This window comes from Perna viridis, chromosome 14 (assembly GCF_037379345.1).
Source record: "Perna viridis isolate PV_CMFRI_1.1 ecotype Kerala chromosome 14, ASM3737934v1, whole genome shotgun sequence".
NCBI lineage: Eukaryota > Metazoa > Mollusca > Bivalvia > Mytilida > Mytilidae > Perna > Perna viridis.
This window is the reverse complement of record NC_142458.1, coordinates 10,617,343-10,637,918: the sequence shown is the minus strand read 5'-3', so window position 1 is coordinate 10,637,918 and position 20,576 is coordinate 10,617,343. Positions and strand designations below refer to the sequence as shown.

The 20,576-nt window shown below is 31.9% G+C and overlaps 2 protein-coding genes across 3 annotated transcripts; one reads left to right on the top strand and one right to left on the bottom strand.

Moving 5' to 3' along the window:
* Nucleotides 1-413: 413 nt before the first annotated feature.
* LOC148598184 (uncharacterized) lies at nucleotides 414-20,239 on the top strand. Of its 2 annotated transcripts, XR_015918308.1 has the most exons (6): nucleotides 414-1,049; nucleotides 1,592-1,717; nucleotides 2,596-2,732; nucleotides 3,228-3,404; nucleotides 4,335-4,449; nucleotides 17,810-20,239. XR_015918308.1 is itself a non-coding variant. In XM_088560021.1 (5 exons), the coding sequence occupies exons 2-4, from the start codon at nucleotides 1,714-1,716 to the stop codon at nucleotides 3,399-3,401; spliced, it is 315 nt and encodes a 104-aa protein (XP_088416147.1). In that variant the 5' UTR covers nucleotides 414-1,049; nucleotides 1,592-1,713; the 3' UTR covers nucleotides 3,402-3,404; nucleotides 4,335-5,132. The 2 variants fall into 2 exon arrangements, 1 of the variants encoding a protein (XP_088416147.1); XM_088560021.1 differs by lacking the exon at nucleotides 17,810-20,239 and having other exon boundaries at nucleotides 4,335-5,132.
* Nucleotides 5,595-8,614, bottom strand: LOC148598185 (uncharacterized). Its single transcript, XM_088560020.1, has 5 exons — nucleotides 8,434-8,614; nucleotides 7,610-7,704; nucleotides 6,821-6,923; nucleotides 6,204-6,316; nucleotides 5,595-5,777 (listed from the first exon to the last, which is right to left on the bottom strand). Exons 1-5 carry the CDS (start codon nucleotides 8,570-8,572, stop codon nucleotides 5,616-5,618), a joined length of 612 nt encoding a protein of 203 aa, XP_088416146.1. The 5' UTR covers nucleotides 8,573-8,614; the 3' UTR covers nucleotides 5,595-5,615.
* Nucleotides 20,240-20,576: the final 337 nt, after the last annotated feature.

The window sequence follows — 20,576 nt, the reverse complement described above, 5'->3', positions numbered from 1 at the left end:
TTATCTTACCTGCCCCTATCAACTTGATCCGATGGAGCAGGGTAGCAAATTCTGAGACGTTTATATATATATACAACGTCTCAGAATATGACGACTCTATTCGCTACACTGCTCAGTGTAGCAAATTCTGAGACGTTTATATATATATATATACAATGTCTCATAATATGACGACTCTATTCGCTACACTGCTCCATCGGATCAAATTGATACAGGGAAGATATGTAAACGTATAGAAAGGTCTGAAAAATTCCCAACGATGCTAGAACTGTCAAATTTGGATGCAAATTTTTGGTCGTTCCCTCCGCGGGACTCGAACTCGTACCGCTGTGACATCTATGGCAACACCGCCTCCACAAAGTCCAGCGCCCTAGACCACTCGACCAGCTAGGCTATATAAAAATATAGCTTTCGCTGGCCGGGTCATTCCTCCTCGTAGGATTAATCTAGGGCTGTAACTTAGTACACGATGTACTGAACTTCGCCATCAAAACTGTAAGTCGGGAAATAATGAGAGAGATCCACCAAAGCCAGACAGAAACGACAGCAACGAAACAGTGAAAATGATAGAGATCTACCAGATCCCGCACTACCAGTCATACATGCTCCGGACAGAAGACAAACAAATGACAACCAAATCATTGCTGAATATCAAGTGCCTCTGATTGATCTACAGAAATCTGATGAAAATGAAACTGTGCATATAATAGACGTAGGTATTGCACCACAGTCAACGAATGAACAGAGAGAAATTGAAGTACCACAAACTATAGATGAAATTGAAGTAGAAGATATTATACAAATTACTAAAAACTGTATAGAGTTTTGTATAAGTAACAGTGTAACAGATCCAACAGAAACACTGAGGTATATTCAATCACAGATAGTGACTGGAAGAAACCTCGACATCGAATGTTTATCTAGAAATGAAGAAGGGGAAACCAACTTCATTTGTATAGATAGGGCGAACCTTCTTTCCGCAGCATTTGAAGAAATTGCCGCTACTGATGACTACAGAAAAAACACTAGAGGTTCCGTTTTATGAATAGGTAATTTTTATCAATTTATCCCGGTTCCCGGCAGTTGATCTATTCGTCAACTTTATTTTTATCTAATTGTTAAACATGCATGGATACTCTTGCAATCGACTTTGTTTCCAGGTGATAATTTGGGAACTGATGTACGGATTTTTCGAATAACTCTTTGTTTAGTATTATAAACTACGGATCAATTCGATTAATTTAATAGCTAAATCCAGTTTGTAGGTTTTGATTTATAAATGCCGTTTTGAACATTTGTCCCCCATTTAGTGGTTTAAAAAAAATCATGAGAGCCCTTCATATATTTTTTTCTCCACAATTGTGTCATGCAGATAAATATGTATTTAAAGCATAATTCCATTCGTCACTTTCAAGTAATGCTGTTTTTAACCTTTGCCACCCTCTTTCCTTTTTAACATTGATAATAGATTTTTGGCAACGTAAGGTAGGGCGTAGCGTGTGTGTATTTTATTACTTAAAGGATGGGAATGTGTATAAGGAAACGTTTTAAATATATGAGCTTGTTTGATGTAGTTCTATATTCTTTTCAGTCAGCAGTAGACCTTGGTGGCCAAAAAAAGAGTTTTTCGTGCTGGTTCTCCACGACATTGATGATAGATATTTCGACCCAGTCCGAGAATTTTCACCAGATCACAAAAATGTTTGTACAATAATGGGTATGCATTTTCATGTCAAGTAGTTGAAGTACGCAATGGCGTTTTTAAATGACCAGATTGTTAAGACTTTATTTTTTTTTCTTCTCAAACCACTCCTTGATTATATTCCTAATAATGGTTTTACTTAGCGAAATATAATGTTCTCTGAAGTTTGTTTGTTTGTTTAAACGAGAAAAATGTGATTGGTATCAGTTGATTAAAATATAATAATTTACAAATATGATAGTTGTTGAAGGCATTATCATAAAAATTGACTGCCCAAGGGACAGTGACACTGCCTGAAATACTGATTGAGTCAAAGGCGATGGCATTGTCAATTTTTAAAGGCAATATCACTCCCAACTGACAGTTGGTTACAATGATGTGCTTCAAAGCTCTTAAATAAGTACTACCGGGGAAGAAAGTGGAAACGGGAAATATGTATAAGAGACAATAACCCTACCAAAAAGTGAAAAAAAACAGTCGAAGGTAGACTACGCGCCTTCGATGAACGATAAGGGAATTCCAATACTAGGAATCTGCCTTCAACTGTCTCCTGAATTGATAGGTGCTCCAGTTCAGTTCAGCGAAACAGGCACCATGTTATACCTGATAAATACTACAAAAACTAGTCTCAAAAATGACACAAGCAAAACATACCCCACTTAGCCAACCAACTATAATTTATGGTTCATAATTCATGTTTTGGAATGAGGGATGTCTTGATATCAGAAAATGTGACAGAAAAAAAATGTCTGTTGATGTAAGTACACAGTATAGTAGTAGATCTAGCTGCTTATTTACTTTGTACATATAAGAATAATAATGTCACACGAGAAAAAAAGATTTTCAGTTGCTAATTCTCAATGTCAAGAAAAATGCGTTTTGTTTTGTTACAGCATTGAGCCTTCTTCAAAATGGGAAACTTCCACGACTATTTAATCCAGAACTTGTTGGAGAAGTTTTCAATTCAGATCGCCCAAGAAAGTTCGTTCAGGACTTTAGAAAAGGTTTGGATGTTCTTGGATTGTTTCAGGTATATACATGCGTTGAATAAATACATATATATTTTTTTTGTTTTTTGTTTTTTTGTGTACTTTGATTATTTCCTTGAATGAACTGTTATTATTTTTTGTTGATATTATTAATTTGTATATTTGCATTATTTCTAAATAATATTTTATTTTATTTCGTCATTATTTGTTAATATTATTATTTTTCATTGTTGGTTTGGTTAGCGTTTAGCTTGCGTTTATGTATCCTGCGTGCGGGAAACCTTAACTCTCAAGGAGTGTATTGTGTCTCCAGTAATGTCTAAATTGCGTTTTGTTTTCATTTCTTGGCGCATAATAAATGCATGTTGTCCTTGTCGTTTCCGTACCCTGTCGTACTTAAAACTTTTCTAGACAGCGTCTGGATCCTGCTAAACAGAAAAGTTTGCAAATAATATTTTCAGAGGACATGCCATAGACCATAAATGCTATATAATAATTATTAAGTAATGTTGTCTCTCTTTATGAATATACTGCAGATTATTTCCAAGTTGCCTTCATTGGTGCATTTTTTCACCGCCGGGAATGGACACAAACTCAATATGAAGATGCTGATAAATCTGCTGAAACCAAGTTTCAGTCCTAGAAGGTCAAACAGAAGAAAGAGAGGGTCGCAGATGTACGCAATTTTTTTTAATACCTACGAGAAGTAGCAGGTACATGTTAAAATCACATTTAGTAATAAAAAAAGATATAATTTCCTTGAGCTTACTGTTCTGTATTGACTTACTTGTCACTATGGACACAAAACATGAAATATCACTGTCAACAGATTTTTCAGAAAGCATCCGATTCATTACGAACAGTATATCTCACCACAAGGAAGGCAATGTAAAATCTCAGGATTATATAACCTGGGTTGTCTCAAATTACACCTTAACGTTTGAATTTCTTTTCCCACTTTATTCTGCTCTTCTCAAAAAAGCAATTACTTGGCGCAAACATAAAAGATATAGTCCCTGGAATTTTTTTCTATCAGTGGTTAATTCTGACATGTCAGCGGAAGATGAAGTTTAACCAAAAGCATACTGTCAAATTGTGTATGCCTTGGAGGATTTACAATTTAACAAGTTTTCCCTTTATTGTTTTGTGATTTTATATCTCCAATAGTATTCAAATTCTGAAACTACTATATTATATAATCATACTATAAGTATTTATTTGTTGTCTGTTTTCATTAAGTGTGTTTTAAAAAAGGATAATCATAAGTAATAAAATTTGGTCAAATTTATTACTGATAAAAATCCTTAGCTTTCAAAGTTACAAATACCCGCAGATAATCCTGTCAAACATGTATCGAGGAAAATGATCGTTAACAGATCAATAATAGCTGTATTATATCCTCATCGTGGAGGAAATGTTAGGGATCTGTATATCATTTTTGTTACTTTTACAACAATTTCAGCAAAATTGACCTCCACTCCACACAAACTAGGCATTTGTCAAAATGATATCAGTTTGAAGTAAGTATATTTACTGTGATTTCATAGAAATAGTTTTACACATGGCGTTGTATGAAAACAATCATACCGCTTCAATTGTGATAGATAGACCCTTTTATGTTATTTTATATTATTTTTTTTCAGCATGCCTTATTAGTATTTCGGCAAGGTAATTGAAACAGTGTATCATTTCACTCGTGGAAGTACAACCTGAGCAGCACAACAAGGTCTATTGGAAATGATTCCTTAAGCAAGTAAAGTAAGCAGTCTTTTTCGAAACATGTTCCAGCGAAAATTACATTGGACTGCCCATCCCTTTGGAATGAATGTTTATTTTTATAATTATTTAGTCACTATAACACGGTTTTCAGTTACTTTGCGTCAGCACTCTTAAATTTTATTATTTTTCATCTTGAACTTGGCGCATATTTCGCAATGATCAAGATGTATTTTAGGAGCTCCTTGTCTCTGTGGTAGGGATCGGTAGTTAGTAGTTTTCTCCTTAATACTTTTTGCCCCTGACGAAGACTGTAAGGCCGACATTTGTGCTCATATTCTTTATTTTTTACGTTTTATTTATATCTTATTGGCATGTAGGTCGTTTTTTTTACCTAATAAACGTGGCTATTGTTCAAGTATTCATTATTCATAAAGTAAGGAGTGTGAAACATTACCTATTTTATTGATCAACTTGGTGATCTACTGTTTACTTATTCTTATTATTTTCCAACATTTAACTTCATTAAATCCAGACAACACACAATTCTAAGTATTTCATATATTCTCGGATATTAAAATATCATAAGTTGCTAACGCAAAAAAGTCTCTTGTCTGTTTCAACCAACTGTCATGAAATTCAAAAATATATCACGTGATTATAATGTTTATTTCAATGTTTGACATATAATTTTTTTGCGGAAACATAATTTAAAGATATAACCTTTATAGCCATTACTTATCTAGGAACTGATATTTTTGTAGATGGCTAAAATGTTCTAAATCTGCTATCTAGATAAGAAATATATTATTGCGGGATATCATAAAATACGCAAACTTTACAGCGTGCTACACACAATTCTAATATTGCAAAATCCTTTGGGCTAACCAGTCTTGATTGTTTCGGCGAAAGTCTGTTACGATTGACTCAAAATATTCACAAAATGTCAAGTTTATTTTTGTTTTAGTAGAATGTTGACTTATTGTACTTTTTAAAACTTTCTGTATATATTAGTCATACTGTGGTTTTTCTATGATTTTCCAATGTTATTAAACTTTACACATCTTCCAATTCTTTCGTTTGACCATTCGACTAACCTTGTTTGTTTCTAGGTCTTTGCTATATCTAAAGTAAGGAGAGAAAGACAAATCTTAATAAAATCACTTTGAAAATACAGTCTCTCAGAATCACAGTTTAACATATTTTAATTATTTTGACCATGTCAGTTTACAAATTTCATGATTTTTCCACTCACATCTTCCTTTCCTCCTTACACACAATGCGTGTTTGTCGAAGCATATGTGAGTAGTACCCTTTGGACATCTGCATGACCATTTAAAGTTCGGGAAGGGGAACATATCATCCTTCACCTACAATACAGAATGATTCAACTGAAAAAAGACACAAGAATGAAAAACAAAAACAAAAATAAACACCTGTAGTAATACTGCATTCTCTTGCTAGACATTGTTTCTTTATTATTTTTATTTTTCATTTTTCCATTTATATATTTATTTATGTGCTATGCAAGTTTTGTAAAATAATGACCGACACTCATTTTATGATTTCGTAGACATTGTACATGCGAAAATGTAATGGCACTTACACTTATATTTTTTCGCAAAGGTGTTTCCGTCTACCATGAATTTGGAATCTGGTCTTGGTTTTATGAATTATATTTGCATCCAAAATGACACTAGGTTTTTTTTAAGTGTTATATATTTTCATTTTATTTATTTATTTTTATTTGTTGATTTCTCTCGACATTACACTTTCCTCTTCATTCTGAATCTTACCTTACATTTGCAATTTCGTCGATATGAGCCATCGTTGTTTGAATAAAAGTACATCAATTGTGCTGCGGATGTTGGTCTTCTGGGTCCACAAGGATCAACGATCTTTCCTTTGTCTATAATGATAAACTAGAAAAACTGTAGCATAAAACTCACTTGAAGATATTCCTTTCTGTCCTGGATAGATACCCTAAAAATCATTCGGTTGGGAAAATGTGAAGCCTAGCCCAATGGCATCATGTCGTAAGGTATGTGTGAAATATTTGTCAAATTCCATTTATCTGTGGATAGGTTTTGTGCATTAAAATATGATCATCCACAAATGATAAAGTCCATATTTTGAAAAGGGTACCTCAGAACAGTCATTCAGATGAAAAAAAAACGAAAGGAGAGGATAAAGAATGTGGGAAAGTTTAATCAACTTCTATAGCGGTTTCAGAGGAGTTGCATATTTCAATATTTCAACTAAGGGTGGACGAACAGACGGGCGTACATCATGATCACTGCATACCTCCAGTGTTTCCATTGAGTGTTGTTTTCTGTTATTTTGTGAAACTATTTTAAATCTTACCTCATGAAATCTTACACGATATCAATATACTGTATATAAATAGACATACCTAGCATTAAAAAGTGGACTGCTCCTACTGAGTAGTTTCGTTCACATGGTGTACCATTGTAAGGGTCCAAAAAATCGAATACCGAGCCAACTCTTAATTTACCCTTTCAAAAAAAATTGACATTATACTTATCTTCAAACTATTTGTCGTTCAAAATATAACATAACTTACTGTACAGTGAACCCTGTCTAAATCGTTTTAAATTTCAAATTTTTAGACAGGTGTTTGGTTAATCAAAATTAAATATACAATTTTACATAAATAGGACTCTAAAAGCGTCAGGTTCAAACATTTTTTTTTTCAGATTATTCAGAGTTCAGATTTCACGGTTCATGATCGCGATTGTTTCACATTTTTACATTTACAACGCATAAAAAACGTTTGCATACCAACAAATTACATAATACAAAAATAGATTAAATAAAATAATTGAGATATTTAATGAACATTACGACTACATGTACAAGGGTCGAGTCATTGTTTTCTTCTTTTTTCCATTTAATTTGCCTCTATCATTTTAAAATTGATATGGAAGAAGTAATCCGATTCGACAAATATAAATATCATGTCGTCATACTAGAGAGAGCAAACCAGTTTCAACAATATTGCGGCTGTGGTATGGTTCTATGATGACCCTAATATGAACGTAAATGTTAAAAATTTACTAGCGTATTTGTGATCGACTACTTGATTTGAGAGGGCTGGCTTGGAAGAATATAATGCTTTGACTGTACTGTCATTCGAAATAGAACTGCAAAATGTGTTATCATATATTATTTACATGCTTACCCTTATTGAGTTCAAAACCTTAACGGAATATTTAGCCTGAGGATCCTTTTCGTCTCTTGACACTTGTGTTCGGTTTAATATTTTTCCGACTAATACTATGAAAACAAAACATTGTTCTTTACTTAGTAAAATTTACCATTAGAAGTTAAGCAAACTATTAAATGATTTTGTCATGATTAGCAATATATATACACAGAAGTATAATCAGTAGAACAATTATGTAAATAAATGCTCTGCAATACCAAATGTACCAAATCAGGAACGGAGTGGCTTTTTGAATTCGTTTCAGTTCTATCCTTGATTTCACCAGTTTATTAACTATTTATGCCCTTCTGGATGTAGACTGAGAAGTATCGAGATTTTCTTTATTAACTTTATTTTGTATGTTACATATTTAAATTTTCTGGAATATGATAAAATATTTTTGTTTAAACATTGTTGAGATACAATGTGCTTTCACCGTGGTTGATGTTAAGTGCTATCATTTGTACGAATTGGAAAAAACACACAAGTCTTTCCGTGAAATCCTATAAAAAAGATCTGAAATTGCATTTTCATCATCACAGGGAAATAACGCTCTTTTCCTCCGTCATTCAATTGTAATTTTAAACTGACTTTTCTTCATCCTCTGAAACTTCTAAGACGAAAAAATGCTAATTCGGTTTCAATAGCCCATAATCAATGTGCTCTTATTGTCAAACTCGTAACTGTTTTTCGTCGGCATGATTCATTAGTTTTGCTGAAATGGAAGGAAACCATCTATGACAATTTAGAATTATGTAAAATCATAATTGAATGACACTGTTAAATAAAAATTCACTTACTATATTCCGTTGTACAGAAAATATTTTGCATGTGTATTTTGCTTTTGGCTGGGTCTGGACACTTGCAAGCATCTAACCAGTTCCATTTCAACAGCGCGATAAACCCAATCATCACAAGTAGGGACTTTAGTCTGAACATGATTATTCTGACATTCAATTTAACAAGTAAGGCATGTAAGGACTGTCGAAAGCTTTATACCTTCTTAAACTCAATCTAATTGATTACTGCACAGAAAACCTGTAATCTGGATGTTACTCGTATTAAGTGTAAGATTTTATTAGAATCATGCAAAACGGGAAAAACCAGAAATATTTCAAAAACCCATAGATCTGATAATATAAATTCACAAAGGATGCTTTCTCTCTTTCAAAAAACCACTATTTTATCAATGTTAGAAACAAATCGGTTTTTGACAGATATGATTTCCCTTGAAATGTTCATTTTCAGTGCAATTCAATGATATTATAAATCAGTTTGCCAAAGTGGAATTGAAAATCCTGATTCTTATGGTGCAAAAAGTCAACATTAACTTTCAAATTTTTTTTAAATGTTTCATCTACTGCCTGATTCTTACAGAAAATGAGACTTAAGTAACACTATAAAAATGTTTTAAAAAATGATCGTATTACGTCATTTATATTAATATTTGTATTTTGTATAGTTAGTACTTAATGGAATTTCTGCAGCCGTTGAATGCAAGGTTTTATCTGTAGTTAATAATACAAAATACTTATTATTTAAATACTGCTCTGTCTCTGAATCAAGCAAAACGTGCAGAAAATGAAGAAAAGAACGCAGATAATGTATTGCTTTGTCCAAGTATATATACCTCATAACCTCCAGAAATAACCATCAAAGTGTTTATAACGTTGCATTCTGAAGATATTGATAGGTAAAATTAAGTTAAAATGCACTATAGAAATATGGCGGGAAAATGTTCCTGTACATTTACCCTATATATGCAGTAAAAACATATATACGTCAGGATTAATCTAAAAAGTTTTTCGGTTGTTTTCTGTATATACAAAATATATTAGAGGGAAAAGAATCTAAATGAAGGAAAATGATGTGCTACATTTTGCCTGATTCTTTCACAGAATGGTTCTTTAATATTGTAAAGATATAGGGCCATTAAGCCATGAATATAGCCCAATACAAATTAATTGTAATATCATAAAAAAATTGCCCTCTATATTGTAAAATACATAAATAAAGGAAAGTAAATGTTCTTTGTAATGACGTTACGATTATACGTCATTTAAAACAAACTGCAGAAAATTGTATTTTTTTTCGGATATATTTACATTTATAATATTATGTCTAGTTGCTTATTCATTTTAGTTTCTCTGTTATTTGGTTACTTCATTTTCATTGTTGTGTGTGTTTATTTTCGACGTCTGTATCCTTGGATTTTATTCATTTTGCTCTTTTTTTATTAAAAATATACAAAATAGACAGTGTACTTCTCTTAGATAATTTCTTGGTAAAAAAGTAGAGCGATTTATTTGCCAAGTCGTAAACAACAGTTATACCATATAATTTACAGGTTAATCAGCATTAATGTTGTAATAGTGCGTGTGGATTTAATGCTCTCCTAAGACCCTGTAATCTATTTCAATGTTCCATGTAAATTTAAAAATGAATATAAAAAAACATTGAATTTGGCAATAAATGTGAAGTATTTTACAAAAACAACTTCATGTAAACAATAACTAACTTTGTAACTCTGCAGTGTCTATTATACATGTATGTCAATAAGATCTTTTAAACATGTCAAAAAATTGTTTATATTTTTTGTTAATAAGCAGATACTTAAATTTCTTATATTTTTCTTCAATAGTTCCTGCTGAAAAAAAAAGACATGCAGACATCTCCGCAAAATAAGAAAATTAATCCGTCTGTAAAATTCTTCACCTTCCAAAGCTTCTCGATTAAAAAATTGGAAGTTGCCCTCTTGCAAATTGAAAAATAGAAGTCAAACAGTCAGTTATGATTCAGGTAGAAACACAAAAGTAGAACAAAAAACAAATTGAAATAACGTCCCAGTCTAGACTCAATAAATAGTTCAATAACACTAATAATGCTACTTAGCTATGTAAATAAATGCAAATCTACCTGATTTTTATTACGCTATATATATATATATATTTTTTTCAAATTTGATAAATGATCATGCACGTACTCATAAATGATTTTTTTCACTGCCATCTTTGGTTTAAGGACAAACCTTTTTTTTTTTGACCGAATTTTTAATTTTCTGTATGTCTTTTTTTATTATAATTGTCTATTTATTTCCTTTTTTAAGTAGAATAATACTGTGGTCGGTTGGGGCGGGGGGGGGAGGGGGGGTTGCAATGACTACTTGAAATGAAATGAAACAAAGGGCAACTTTCATTTAGTTTATCTTATTGCTACTCTGTGATTAGTTTATTCAGTCAGTTTTCTATAACTGCAAAATTGATAAATTTAATGATCAGATATTTTAAATTATTTAGTTGTGATGGATATTAAACAAGTTGCTTTCCGGCATGTAAAGATTTTCTTTTTGGGACATAATTTTTTTAATAAATCTTCTTGCAAGGTGGACAGGAACTTTATTTACATAAAAGTTTGAATGGAATCTTATTTCACTTGCATGCTTTTTTTGCTAATTGTTCTGCTGGGTAAATAGATATTATGAGGAGGAAAGAAACATTGCACCGGCTCAGTACTTCGATACATATTTAACGGTCAAAAGGATTATTGGTTTCAAAACACAACATAATTGCAATAAACTTTGTTCACATTGGCTATATATGAAGTTGAAAAAAAATTAACCCAGGTAATATTGATATTTGCATGAAAGTTGTTAAATTTTTATTTGACATTTCTTCTTCTAGTGATCTTCAAAAATCTTCTTGTTAACAAGATTTTATCAAAATTATTACAAAGATCAACAAAAAGTTAAGGCTTCTTTGAAAACAGTATATTCTGCGATTTGATACAGGTATACTGCAAGTCCTGTGAAATTTTGAAATATTAAAGAAAGTTCACACTTTGCAAGGAAATTGCTCCATTATGGAGTAAGGCATCACGTTCAGAAAATGGCACATTAATGAGCGTTGAATAAATACGTAAATAAATATCAAGAACATGCAGTTTTAGAGGTATATTTTTATTACTTCTCGTTATTTTATTTTAAATCAAAAAGAAATCATAGCGTTCATATTTATTTAATGGTTTTTGTTGAATTTCTCCTTTTTACTTGTCACAACCTTCAATGAGCGGTCTGTTGTCTTGCATGAAGTCTGTAACTTTCCGAGTCAAATCAGTGTAAACCAACATTTTATGTCGTGTGTGTGTTTTAGTTCTGTCTCTTGAATTCCGTTATTTGTGCACGAAGACAATGTAATCTTTAAATCATTTCAAAATATTTTGCTGAAATCATGAAACGTAATGCATCGTTAAATTACCATATCTAACAGAAGTACGCCAAGACAAGAAATACCACTTGTCATATTTTATTGAATGCAGGAAAAATTAGATAACCCCAGTCTGTGTTAAGGCTTTAACTTCTTTGCCTATTTTACTTTACAAATGTATTATGCAACTGTTATACTATTCTGTCTTAAGGCTATTATGATAAGTATATTTAATGCATTTATATGTCAAGGGAAAGGAATTCCTGGGTAATAGTACATTATTTAGGCCAGATCCACATATTTTCCATGAATCGGTGACCATCAACGATGAACTTTTAAGGGAACATTCAATTATTTTAATACATTTTATATGTTTCTTATATTTCATTTATAGTTTATTTTAGACATATATTTTGAAAAGTATGCACAAAGCAATTATCAATAAAAGTAGTGCGCTGAATGAAGGGCTTGGTATAAATAAATGGCTTAAAGATGTATTATCTTCAAGAGGTGTCACGTTTAAAGCCGATAATCCAATATAAGCTTAATTAAATGATCTGTATACCAAATATAATTATCTGAATACACGTTTCATGTAACATGTATGGGAATAAGGAAAACTACTCTTGAGATAGGTGTTAATAATCTATTCTCAGAAAGCACTTGTCCTACCGGTGCATTTGGTGTATGTTTCAGTTTAATGTGGGATCCGAGTTGACAATTTATTTAAATTGTATTTTTACGTGATTGTTATTTCGATTATTCCCTGCTACTCTGTTGTAAATGTCTATTTTTCTTCTGTAGTCTTTTTGTTTTTTGGTTTGTTTGTTTGGTTTTGTTTGTTTTTTGCTTTTTGTTTTATTGTGTTTTATTTTTTTTTCTTTGTTTTTTGTTTTTTGTTTTTTTTTTTTTTGGTTTTTGTCTTTTTGTTCCTGGGTTCATTTCTGTTTAATTATGTCTGTTCTTATGTTTTTTACTTAGTGTTTATCAATTTACTGACGTTCCAAGTCAGATGATAATTTTTAAGATAACTATAAGAATAAATTATAGAAATCAATACGATATTATAGTGGACATACTATTCAACTTCCAAACAATAATGTCCTTTTTAAAGTAAAAACATAAAATTCTGTTTGAGGTAAAAGTGTCTTTTTTTAGAATTGCACTACACCAAATCTTACCTATTTAGTACAAAAACAATATTACTCCAAATCCAGCTCACTGGAATTTTAGGGAAAACGTTAGTATTTATTTTCCTATAGCCGACAATACTAACCTTTTCAAGTTTTTTCAGTAATTTCGAATTAAAACTATTACTCAAAAACCATTTTTTGTTGTAATACTTTCATCTAGAGATTTAAAAGTCACCATGGGAATAGAGGTTGACCATCCGTTTTTTCAACCACAATCAAAGGTTAGAAGGTACTGGAAGTTTTGCATTTTTTGTTTGGTTCCGCACTCATTTGTAATATGTCTTTTTTAAATTTCATAAATTATGCATTTTGAAGGATAAAAAAATAAGCAGATTTTTTAAAAATTTTAATCCTTTGAAAGAGAAAAATCATCATTAAAAATTTGTCAGTACACCAATCTGTTCTTCCAAAGTTCTACGTCCTTTCATCTGAATAGGATACATGATTGGTCAACCTAATGCAGGGAAATAAATACTACTATTTTCTCTGTAGTGACCGATTACGCAGGGTAGTCAAGGTACTTTTGAGAAAATTCCGGAAAAAGTATCATGGAATTTACGGATCACTCTATACCTCTCTTATTTCTTTCACATGATAAATATGTTTCAGTAAAAGTTATGATATAGAAAAACCAGCAATAAAAATAATTTATTTATTGTTTCTATATTTAGAATCGAAAGTTAGCATGTAAAATGACACTTAAAGACATATGGACGAGCGTCACATAAAACCGAAAAGTCCTGCGTGATAATCCCAACAGATCCATATAACCAATACCTTAAAAAATGCGGCTTTAAAAGTAGTTTTAGAAAAGGGCTATGCCTACGATTATTAACAAATTTTAATATTTTATTTTTGATAACATTCATTGAAAAATCGAAAATTTTGACTTTCCCCTGTTCAATTCGCTCTGCAAACTTTATACTTGGTTAATATCTGTAGGCGTAGCAGGTTTTTAATTGCCATATTATCGAAGATTATTGAAGCATGATGCATCAAAGTGGCAAAAATTCGTCATTCCATATTTTGCCAAGCGCACAGGTGATCAATTTCTAATATCGGATGTCGTTATGGAATAACAACGATATATGACATAGTAGCATATTTCTTCAATATTTTGAAATAAATGTTCACTTTTTTAAATACCTATTTTTTAATACAAATTCATTAAAACACGAAGGCGGAAATAGGTAATTATTAAATTCTTACTGAACTCAAGTTACTCATGTACTGACTCAATTTATGTCGCTTGTTTGAAAATTTACTTTAGAATAAAATTGGGATAAGAAATACATAGGGAACCGGAATCAAGAGAGTGTTTACATGGTACACTTAAAATCAATAAACAGAAAACTCCCCCAAACCTCCAGCGAATTAGGCTTGTCCTCCTTAGAAAAAATCCTGTGTTCTGGTCTGTATTTTCTGTCAATGCAATCAAACTTGAGCAGCATTGTTTTAAATCAACCCTAGCCTTAGATGCATTTACCACATAATATTTACCTGTCATCTCTCAGTTGATAATACATATATACAGAACTCAAATGCTTCAAATTGGCGCAACAATCTCGAAGACTTAGAATATGATTTCAACAACAGTGTCAGATGAAGGAAACACAAGTTATGCATTTTAAGTCCCTTTACACTCGTGTACAGCTCTATTATCGCATACTCTATACCACATATAATTCAAGTTACATCTAGTTTTGATATAACATAACGTTTCTTAAAATGTGGCCAAATAACAAAATAGAATAATAGTTACTGATTACAATAACACAAGACCGCAGACTTACACAATTCGTGGGAAAATTGCATTATTAAAATAACCAAGCCACTCGTTTTATTGTTATTTGTCTCCCGGCTCCTGATGTCATGGATCGATAACTGTCCTCAAAATTGGCTAAAATTGTGATTCATTTCAACCTAAGTGTCAGCTTTTAGTTTGTTTAAACTGGCGTGTTTTTTTGTTGTTGCTTTTTCGTTTTTTTTTTTTTTTAGTTTTTTTTTATTTTGTTTTCGTTCCGAGGGATATAGGGATATGTATAAAATTGAGAAAACATGGTAAGTACTGTCTTAGCACTCCCTTTTCTGAGGAACCCTGGCTGGCACCCCCCCCCTTTGCAAAGTGTCAGGACTCGATCCTGTATGATATAAGAATGTTTTCTGTGGCTCATGTGGCTAAATAATAGGGAACAAACCATTTTATCATAACGGTTCAACACAAAGAAATTCTCCGAATTGTTATCAATGCTAAAAATTTAAGAAACGGTGATGGCTTCGGGTGTTGGATCACCCTATTACTATTTATACGCTTGTGTAGAAGTTTGTCAAAAAGAGCAAATGAAACCCCTTTCTTTGTCGGATCAGAACCATCTTTTTGTCAACTTTTGGATAAACTTCTGCATGAACTGTGAAGAAAGCTCATTCGATTGTTGTACAGTATTACTCTTTTGTCACCATTTCCCCCTTTAGGACTAGTGAAATTGTGCAATCTAATAGGGATTCTTTGCCTAGCCAAACGTCAACCGGCTTTGTAATCGTCCAACATTTGTAGACAACTTGAATATCGAAAGTAAACGACTGGTGTAGTCATGTAAATACATGTAGATAGAAATGAACAACTGGTACTGGTAAGAGGTTAGACATCAAGTGCTTTTAATTGAAATCTTATCTTATCAATTCAAACCAAATAATACTCTATTCCAGGGGTGAATACAGGTTTTATATTTTTTTTAATTATTAATATTACCTTTCGAATTTTGGTTTGGTTTCCTGGGATTCATTCCTGTTTAGTTATTTACATTCTTATTTTTTACTTAGTGTTTATCAAGATGATACTGAACTTTTTGTCAATTATAAATTATAAATAATCAAATTCTGCAATGAGCTTAAGAGTACATTACATCAAATCTTACATATTCAATACTTGACATTACTACTCCAAATCCAGCCCTCTGGAATTTTAGTGACTGATTATTTCTAATGCTGGAAATTTTGATGGTATTGTAAATTATTTAAGTTTTCAGGATCTGTGGGTGTTCTTATATTGGATGTATCATTTTGTCTATATGTTGAGGTATTCCATTCAGAGAAATGAGCGTTTAATTGAATGAATGGTGTGTTCGTTTCTTGTTTCAGTGTAATATTGACCTTACACTAAACAAGGATGGTTCAGGTCTTTTAAACCTAATTTAACTTCAATGAGGACATGCGCCTGACTGCAGTCAGGTGATGTTGGCCTTTAATGTGTCTTCGTATCGCCATTTGACGTTCTAATTAGTTTTGAGGAGGCGTTATTGTTTAGTTACCTTGGGTTTTATTGCTTGTGTAGTCAGAGATTACTTAAAGGTGTGTTTACATTTATAAAGACCTTTTGGCGATGGTGCATTTGTTGTATTTTACCATATATGTTCCTTTTTCTATTTACTGTATGAAAGAGAGGAATTACTGACCCAGTCTTGTCTTCTAAAACAAATTAAATTCGAATGTGATTGAAATTGTTGGTGAAAGAGTAATCACGGGAACCACGGTTATAGCATTATAGCATATATGTAAACATTTATACACAAATAAATGTTTATTTATGTGATAGCAATTATGTGTAATTTAGATGCAAATTCAATGTCAAACTACTAAAGCATTGTTGTAATATATTGAAGTTGGGAAATATCTCTGTAAAGAAAGTGAAATTCAAATAAGCATATACTTTTAAAATTATTGGTCATTCATTTAAATGTCCACGTGTACAGCCTCATGGGTTGAAATGAATTCAATAATCAATTACGCACATTACAATTTAACATGTCGTTGAATATTATTGAAAGGAAAACAATACTTGCATCCCTGGTTAGATAGTGTTTGTTTAAAAGAAGTACTTTACAGTTCGATTTGGGTTGTTATTTATTTATCATTCCAATACACATTTGGGCAGATGAAGATTTTTGAAAATCTGATAACAGTTGCTCTTTGTAAGTTAGTAGGTCAGTGATGAATGAACCCCGGCCAAACGTCTTATACCGACATTAAGAGAATTTAAGACACAACTTACCCAAACGTGAATTGTTTTACTGGTAACATATATGACTTCAAAACTCGTCTATAATTGAAGTGTAATGTCTCGATAAATACAGACATGACGTCTTATTTGTTTACTACAGGTGCTCTGACGTTTCAAGCATCTCTGTGACGTCAAAATTGATACAAAAAATGCTGTCAGTTTTGTTATGTTGTGTTTCTTCATAAAGATAACGGTTAATCTAATTATTAATTTTACAAATTAAATGAACCAAGGATTTCATTTAATACTAAAAATATTCTTATGCATCATTTTCAAAGATTTTAGTCACTTCTGGAAAACTTTTGTGGATTTCAAAAATTCAAGATGTGAAGGAAAGATTTTTTTTATTTCATTTTCCTTTATAGAAAACATATACGCTAAAATCAACTCTTAGTTTACATAAAATATGTAAAAAGGTAAATGTTACAAAAATATATCAAAGTTGACATTTTTATGTATAAAAAACGTGGAAAGTTTAAACGTGTAAATCTAATTAAAATATGATGAAAAATGTATTAACAAAATCTGAGGTAAAATGTAGTCTTTCATCTATATGAATAATTGTTAAACGATGATTCATTTGTTTTTATCTTTGAAAATGCATAAAAATGAGTTCGTTAACTATGCTCATGAGCTATATCTGTTGTATTTGTAGGTGGTGATAGATCTGTTTTTTTTTTTTTTTTGTTTGTTTGTTTGTTTGTTTTTTGTTTTTTTTTTGTAGAAAATCTCTGTACGATGGAAGAAAAACAGATGAAGTTGAGAGAGAAGGGAAGCACTAGTATCAACAAGACCTGTACAATTAGAAATGACTTTATGGTCACAAGGCCAGGAAAATATGTGCATCAGAATTGTGGCCGTGACTACACAAATGAAAATACAATTAAAAACGACCTACAAACTGATCTATGTAGCGTTACCCTGAAACATGCCATCCTCGGTCATCATCAGAAAACCTTTCAATTAAATAGGTCGTGTTTATTTTGTGGTAAAAAAGTGAGATTTTCTGACAGGAAACGGATTGGTGTGTTTCCAATAAGAACAATTATTTTTTCTTAGATTCTCAGGTATATTTGTTGTAATAGAAATGATGAATGGGCAGATACTGTTCAAAGAAGAATCAACATTGCTCTTATGGATTTACATGCTCCCGACACAATTTATCATTAAACCAACAGTGTTAATTTTCCTACCGGTAAGCAAGTGCCAGTGTCAAAACAGGGAAACAAGGAAAGTAGAAGAACTCCAGTAAGACCAAAAAGGAAGACAAGTCAGAGGAGGCATTTAATGAGTTGTCGTAAAAGGCGACTAAATAGTGCTCAGAAACCTAGCCCGGGGCTAGGCGCTCTGCCCACAGAGCAACTGGGATGTGTGCCCCAGGTGGTGGAATGGGGTACCCCTGGTGTGTCACACGCTGGGATTGTCAGGCTATAATACGGAAAACCTGACCGCAAACCATAGTGGTGCACCGTGTTGGGAAAGATGCCACGTTCCTCGCACGTTAAAGAACCCTGTTGCGGTATTCGATAGGAGAAGGAACCTTTGCGATCAGCCACAGGAGGCTAAATTGCCCGACCCTACCCACCCCCACCCCCTTTTTCTAGTGGCAACCAAAATTTGTCGACTCTATTGTCCTTGTGTCCCATCCCTTGTTTCATTTCATCATAATTCATGTTCATTTTATCATCCTTTTTATGTTTATCGCCTGAATATAGCTGAAATATTGCTGCTCGGGCGTTAAACCCCAACAATCAATCAATCATTTAATGAGTTTCTTTTTTTTAGAAAGCAGACAAAATGAACATATTTCGATTTCAGATCTTGTAAAAATGATGGAGGAGAAATGTGGTGAAAAGGTTTCCAGTGTTGTACATTTGAAGAACAAACCAAACTAAAAACTCACTTTTGAGCAGACTTAGCTATCAGTGAAGGAACCGGAAAGACAAATATCGTTACGTTTAGGGGAATAGTTTCTCTTGCTTTAAATGAGTTTCAAGAGTCCAGGAGTCATATATGCTGAACATCATAAGATGTAACTTTAAAATTAATTGTGATACGAAAATGTGTACCTGTCGAAAGAATGGAGTGGATTGTCTGTTTGCTTGTGGGGAATGTAAAGGAAACAGTTGTTCTAACTACAACATTGATATTGATGAATGATACTTATATATATATATATCACTTATACCAAACAATACTTATTCAGAAACGTATCTTTATGTAAGAAATTTATATTTATTTAGAACGGTATCTTGTTGTAAAACGTTTACATTAATTCAGAACGGGATTTTGATGTTAACACTTTATTTTTATTAAGAACGGTATCTTGTTGTAAAACTTTTATATTAATTCAGAAAGGAATCTTGATGTTAATACTTTATTTCTATTCAGAACGGTATCTTGTACAATGTAAAAACTTCAGAACGGCGTCTTGTTATGAAATCTTTATATTTTTGTTCAGAACGGTATCTTTATGTAAAACTTAATGCTTTTAATTGCACAATAATTAATTTTGTTTTTTTTTCTTTTTAAGAAAATTCCAATTTTCTGTTCTTTAAAAAAATATGATATTTTCACAAAATATTTGCATTAAATATTGATTTTGATATTTTTTTGGGGTCTCAATCACTAAAGATGTTTGCCGTTACTGCATTTGAGCTTATATAAGTAAATTTTACTCTGTATCCACTATGTAAATAACTTAAACATTGTTTTCCAGTTTTTATCCATTTTTATGTTTAAAAAGCAGAGTTTACCCCAAAAAGGCATTTTCTCTATTAGACTGCTTTCGAATTTTACTATTTATTTAGCATAATATTCTTCATTAAACGGTGGCTGAAAATATTCTGTTACCTTCAGGTTTTATCCTTTCTTGACTAGAATGATTGGATTATGAATCTACTTTGTTGTCACGGAATATGGAAGTTGAAATAGTGCATGTTTTCGAGCAGGCATATGTCGACGTGTATGTAGAGTTTAAACACTTCACAACACCAAATAAAACTTTTGTATGGTCAAGTGATTTATTCCTCAATTCAATATGATTCAACAAATTAAAACAATTATATGATATAACTATACTACTATTACTATTTATTTTCTGTTTGTATTCATTATGCGTCTGTACGCAAAATAATTGTGGTCCCTAAAGATGTATATATATAAACATCTAAACATGTTTAACATCACCAGAAGATGGTAAAATTTAAATTGAATATTTCGGATAACTGATATCCTTCCTCAGCATAAAACTAATAAAACTATATGAGCATAAAACTCACAAAGTTCAAGATCAAAACAGATTCAGAAGCAGAATCGCGTACGCTGTGGGTGATTGTACCTTTAGCAAAGGCTCACATAAGCAACTGATAAGGAGCCTGAATGAAAATAACAAAGAGGGTCTTTTTATCAAAGTTACAATTAACTGTGGAAAACAATTTAAAAAAATAAAAAGTCCAAATATAGTAGTACGGCGTATTGATGTATAGCAA

Coding starts and splice junctions, on each gene's coding strand:
- LOC148598185 (XM_088560020.1), bottom strand. CDS start 8,572: ATGTTCAGACTAAAGTCCCTACTTGTGATGATTGGGTTTATCGCGCTG. Junction 6,317..6,820: donor AGTCCACTTTTTAATGCTAG/GTATGTCTATTT, acceptor TTATCATTATAG/ACAAAGGAAAGATCGTTGAT. Junction 5,778..6,203: donor GACGAAATTGCAAATGTAAG/GTAAGATTCAGA, acceptor TCTGTATTGTAG/GTGAAGGATGATATGTTCCC.
- LOC148598184 (XM_088560021.1), top strand. Junction 2,733..3,227: donor ATGTTCTTGGATTGTTTCAG/GTATATACATGC, acceptor AATATACTGCAG/ATTATTTCCAAGTTGCCTTC.